Source organism: Lactuca saligna, chromosome 1 (genome assembly GCF_052625555.1).
Source record: "Lactuca saligna cultivar CGN05327 chromosome 1, ASM5262555v1, whole genome shotgun sequence".
NCBI classification, from domain to species: Eukaryota; Viridiplantae; Streptophyta; class Magnoliopsida; order Asterales; family Asteraceae; genus Lactuca; species Lactuca saligna.
The window spans coordinates 67,695,325-67,701,385 of record NC_136417.1 but is presented as its reverse complement, the minus strand read 5'-3'; the positions used below and the strand labels follow the sequence as shown (position 1 = coordinate 67,701,385).

Here is a 6,061-nt window from a genome sequence, read left to right as displayed (position 1 = left end):
TTCTAACATAAACCTAAACCTCATAAAGGCTCGAACTGATACTTACTAATATGTCCTTGGGCTCCAACACAAATCGAACACTTGGTCCCCAAAAACTACATTATCCATCACCAAATGGGCGTTACAGACGCCACGACTTGTTACGAATGAATATAAATTTGAATACACCGTACACAGGTAATCGGAACCATATCCCAAGAAACATGCAAAATAAATGGTACGAAACAATAAAATAACAAGGGACAAAAGACGTGCCTATCTATAAACCGGATAATAAATGTAGGACCGGTCAAGACTATAAACTATTTTAACAACGAGCAGCCTATAAATACGCCAAAGACATGATTTATGAGGCAGAGTAAGGTAAGGTAAAAAAGAGATAGCATAAATAGCATTAAGGTAACACTAAGAATCACATTGTAATTTAGGCATCAGAGAGCTATGTCGGGGTCCAAATTAGATTGTGATTTTGTTTCCGATGGCCATAACCCTCGGTTGGACCCTAGAATGACGAAATCTAATTTAGAATTAAGATAACACTAAGAATCGCAATCTGAAGGCCATAACCCTTGGTGTGGTTGTTGATGCCTAAATTAGCTCCCGTGGATATAAAGAATGACAAAATCGGACTTAGAATGAAGAAGTTAGCCCTTCGGAAGATTGCCGGTTATAGACCCTAGTCGAGTACACTGGGTGTACGCTAGGAGTACGTCGGGCGTACTGACTTGAAATCCAGATCGCAGAGGCTTTAGCATATGTTGGGCGTATGCATGGACTTGTTTAAGTTAGGCCTCAGGCCCACCAGATTGTAGCAGATCATTTTTTATGCTTAAGGCCATGGTGGGGGTTCTTGGGCCTTTAAGGCCTTGTAGTTGGGCTTGGATGCCTTTTTAGGCTTTTATGGATTTGGGCCTTAGGGAGGGAGGGAGGCCCATTGAGGCAGGGGTAAATGATCCCTTTTTGCCTTAAGTCAAGTATTAAGGTTTTGGACTTGAGTTCGAGATCATCACTTTAGAAGAAGAAGAGCAATCATACGAGAAGATGAAGTCATTCGTTCACTAAGAAACCCTAAATCGACTTTTAAATGAGGAATATATCATTTATTGTTTTGTCAATAATTATTATGTCATTATAATAGTTAAGCCAAGTCATCATTTGACCTGTAAGAGCCAGTTACCGGTGGGTAATATTTGAACAAAACATATAGTTTGTTTGGTGTTTTTTGTATAAAAAGTTTACTTGGATGTTGTTTTTTGAACATACCAAACTTGGATGGTGTTTTTTGAAAGATTTTGAAACATAGTTACCCCTTTGAGTCATTTCCTCTTGTTTTTTTTTCTTTACTTATTTTTTACCGGTAATTGCCGGTTACGCAAGGTCAAATTTGAACAAAGAATGTCCTTCGTTGGTGTTTTTTGTACAAATGTTTTACTTGGATGGTGTTTTTAAACACACTAAACTTGAATGGTATTTTTTGAACGATTTTGAAACATAATTACCCATATAAGTCATTTTCCTGAGTACTTATTGTTTTTTTAAAGCAATAAATTAATGATTTGTTTTGGAAAGCAATCACTAATAACCTTAAAATAGTTAAAACAAATTATAAATGTCTTCTTAGTAGATATCAAATTACAAGGGCTTTTGTACCATTTTCTCTATTTTCTTTTTGTTTAACAATTTCTTTTCGATTAAAAAAAACACTGATTAAAAATTTAAATTCTCCAAAAATCATTTTAGTTTTGTAAATTGTTCTGTTAAACAATTCATAGAAATCCCTTAAGCATCAATCTTTAAAAAGTCCTCGGTTCTCATTGACTTTTGCATTTTAATATAGAAAAGAAAAAAAAAATGGACTAATACCTTTAGAGTGAAGTAGAATGCTATACAAATGACTTCTAAAAAACAAGTCCATACCAATTTCCAAATACCTTTAGAGTGAAAAAGAAGGTCTAAAAGGGATTTTGAATCGTAAGTATAGTTGGTTAAACACATGAAATGGGAAGTCATTTTTGAGCGTCCTTGTTTAAAAAGTATCTAAAAAACAAAAAAGATATTAAATATCTTTCTATATTTTATTCCTACTTATCCTTGTATAATTTAAATGATTATTAATTTATAAATGTGACACATATCTAGATTTAAAATGATTAGAGGATGACTAGGAATACAACGTAGAGGATATTTTATATTAAGTCCTTAAGTTTTATCAAACCTAATATTACATGTATTATGAATCACTAGAAAATAAAAACTTAACTTTGAACATTAACAAACAAAAAACCTTAATTTGTCCAAAATATGATACAAATTTCAACAAGAAAAGTTACTTTCAAAAACATCTAAATTTTCACTATATTAGTTTGCACATGTAAATTGGCATTCAGAAAACAAAACACATCATATATTTGTCATTACAAAACTGTGTTATTTAAACAATAGCATTAGCTGCACTTGCAATCCTTGGCCATAAATCAGCACACTCTTTCCCAATTGGTCCAGTAATGGCAGAACCTTTCATTTCTCCTTTAGGATTCACAATAACACCAGCATTATCTGTTCAAGAACAAACAAAGATTTTAGAAATGATAGTGATTAAACTTTTAAACTACAAATATTTCATTGACAATGGATTCAAATTCAAATGTAGAGACCAGATGTAGCAGATGTGAGCAACAAAAAGTATCACAACATCTGTAACGATTGGTCACAAATTGATTTCCCAGACGTGTAACAGTATCAAACAATCAAGATGAAAAGATACTTGACTAGTCTGGTTGAAAGAATCAAATCAGAATTCGAAAAAAAATGTAAAATTAGGGTTTATGTAGAGCCTAAATGGAGCAAATGTGGGCATGAATAGCAACATCTGTAACGATAGGGTCAATTCATCTTCCAAACAAGTAACTGTATCAACAGTAGAAAAATCTAATTGATACATGACTTATGTTTGGTAAAATTGATATAAAAGAAAAGAGTGTATGTAGAGCCTAAATGGAACAAATGTGAGCATCGATAGCAACACGTCTGTAACGATAGGTTCGATTTTTATTCCAAACAAGTAACTGTATCAACCATGGAATTGAAGTAGATACATGACTAAGTCTGGTAATGATAAGATAATCAACTATTGGAGAGAATATTAATTATCACCTTCGAAGTACATGAAGACGCCATCCTTTCGACGCCATGGTTTGCGTTGTCTGACGATAACAGCAGGCATAACTTTCTTACGAAGATCGGGCTTTCCTTTCTTAACTGTAGCCATTACCATATCTCCGACACATGCCGATGGCAATCTGTTCAATCGGCCCTTGATGCCTTTGACTGAAATGATGTAGAGATTTTTGGCTCCGGTGTTATCCGCACAGTTCACCGTCGCTGCCACCGGAAGACCGAGTGACATACGGAACTTGTTCCCCGCCGATCCTCCTCGTCCTATACAAATTAAAAGTAAAACAAACGAGAAACATTGAGATGAAATTCGAGAAAAATATCAGTGAGCGAATTGAATACTCGATTGAAGAACAGCAATGAATAATAGAAAATGCATACCTCGCTTCGACATCTTTGATGTCACAGAGCATGTTAGGGTTTAGAGATTGTAGTGTATACTTATAGGTTATAGCATTTCGTTAATCTAGGGTTTGTAATTCAAAATTGGGCCTCCTCTTAAAATGGGCTTGATAAAAGTTGGAACACTTCGAGTTTGCAGTTTGGACCTTTAGACATGTACGACATAAACTATAGACACCACCAACTGGTGTTCGTTTCCATTATTAGATTTTTGTGAAAGTTTTTTTTTTTTTTTTTTTAGGAAATCCAGTAATCTAACCATTTTTCAATGGTATTTAAAAAATATATGGTGCGTTTAATTGCGGAAAAGTTGACAGTTTTTCGGAATAAATTTTCCAAGAAAAATAATAATTTTGAAAACCTGTTTGGTTCGTCTATTTTTCTAAATTTTTCACGGAAAATGAAAATTTTCCGTTTTCTAAACTTACAAAGAGGTTGAAAATTTTTGGAAAACTGATAATCATTGTTTTCCATATTTTTTTAATTCCAAAACTTTTTCTAAAATATAAACACACACTCACTCCCACCCCATCCACCTCTACCTACATCCACCTTAACACTTCTCACCCACACACACATACATACCCACCTCCACACACACCCACCCGCACAAACATACACACACCAACCCACAAACACACACATACATACCCACCCACACACACACCCACCCGCACACACACACCAACCCACAAACACACATACACATACATACCCACCCACAAACACACACATACACATATATACCCACCCACAAACACACACACACACATACCCACCCACACACCCACCCACAAACACACACACACACACATACATACCCACCAACGCACCCACACACACAAACACACTCACACACATACCCACCCACACCCCTACAAACACACACTCACACACACACACACAAACTCACACCTACCCCACCCACACAAACACACACACACCCACATACACACAAACCCACACCTACCCCCACAAACACACACTTGCACCCCCACCCACCCACCCAACACCACCACCACAATCACCGACCTACCATCACCCTCACCACCCCTAACCCGTCACTACCATCACCACCACCACTGTCGTCTGTCATCACCACCACCGCTGCCGACCCGCTACCGTCACAACCCCCACCCATACCATACCACCGCTACCGTTTTCTAAAAATGAAAACCGATAGAAAAATACATATCTAAACACGTTTTCTAATTTTCTAAAACTGAAAATGAAAAATGAATAAGTTTAACTAAACGTATTTTCTAAATTTTTCAATGAAAAATGAAAACGGAAAACGAAAATTGAAAAAGGAAAAACAAAAAACGGAAAATGAAAATTGTTTTTCCGTAACTAAACTCAACCATAATCTTTTTCTTTTTGAAAAATGACCATAAGGTCCAGAACGGGTTATTCTAGATCCATTTTAAGGAAATGATAACGGCATAGGATCCGACCCGGTTTTGTCCCCCCCCCCCCTTATAAATACCTTTTTCAAGTTCATTTCCGATGTCACTGCTCAAACCTATATTTCAGAGACCGTTTCGAACTACCACAACCTACATTTCGAAGATTGTTTCGATCCCAATAATTCTCAAATGTCTACTTCTAACGGGGAAGAGTATCGTTTCTATATATATTTAACTTTATAATTCTATGTCTTTACTGCAAGTTGTATGTTAACACACACACACACACACACACCCATATATATATATATATATATATAATTTATGCAATTATATATGTTTTATTTGTCATTATGTCGTTTTTAGTGGTTTAAAGGCAATTACATGATTACATCTAGTTATATATGTATGTTACATCAAAAAATCATCCACGCCCTCGAGAAGGGTCGGTATCGGAGCTTCGCACAACTTCTATCTCAAAGTCTCAAATGTCGTCTGCTACTTAGGCCCCCACATAAAAGTAACATTCTTCTTCGTCAACCGAGTCAAAGGAACTGCATTCTTGGAGAAATCCTAAATGAATCTCCAATAATACCCTGCTAAACCCAAGAAGCTATGAATCTCATATGGACACCTTAGGACTTCCCACTGCATCACGGTTTCGATCTTGTATGGATCGACCAAGATGGCATTATGGTTGACAAGGTGACCCAAGAACTGCACCTCGTGCAACCAAAACTCACATTTTGAGAACTTTACATAAAGTCTCTCCCTCCTTAAAGGCTCGAGAACCTTTCTCATATGCTCCTCATGTTGCTCTCTGGTCTTGGAATAAACCAAGATATCATGAATAAACATAATCACCAATAGATCTAGCATTGGCCTGCAAACCTCGTTCATGAAGTCCATGAATGTTGTCGGGGCGTTGGTGAGCCCAAAAGGCATCACCACAAACTCACAATGCCCATAGAGAGTCCTGAAGGTCGTCTTCTAAACATCATCTCTGACCCTCATATAATGATAACCCGAATATGGTGAGCCCAAAAGGCATCACCTCTTTCAGATGCTTTAGATAGTGT

General features: G+C 36.4%; 1 protein-coding gene across 1 annotated transcript; it reads right to left on the bottom strand.

Annotated features, from left to right (window-relative positions):
* Positions 1–2,268: 2,268 nt before the first annotated feature.
* LOC145039164 (large ribosomal subunit protein uL14) lies at positions 2,269–3,670 on the bottom strand. Its single transcript, XM_078987277.1, has 3 exons — positions 3,556–3,670; positions 3,154–3,438; positions 2,269–2,556 (listed from the first exon to the last, which is right to left on the bottom strand). The coding sequence occupies exons 1-3, from the start codon at positions 3,566–3,568 to the stop codon at positions 2,432–2,434; spliced, it is 423 nt and encodes a 140-aa protein (XP_078843403.1). The 5' UTR covers positions 3,569–3,670; the 3' UTR covers positions 2,269–2,431.
* Between the last annotated feature and the right edge of the window lie 2,391 nt (positions 3,671–6,061).

Coding starts and splice junctions, on each gene's coding strand:
- LOC145039164 (XM_078987277.1), bottom strand. Junction 2,557..3,153: donor CGTCTTCATGTACTTCGAAG/GTGATAATTAAT, acceptor GTTCTTGAACAG/ATAATGCTGGTGTTATTGTG.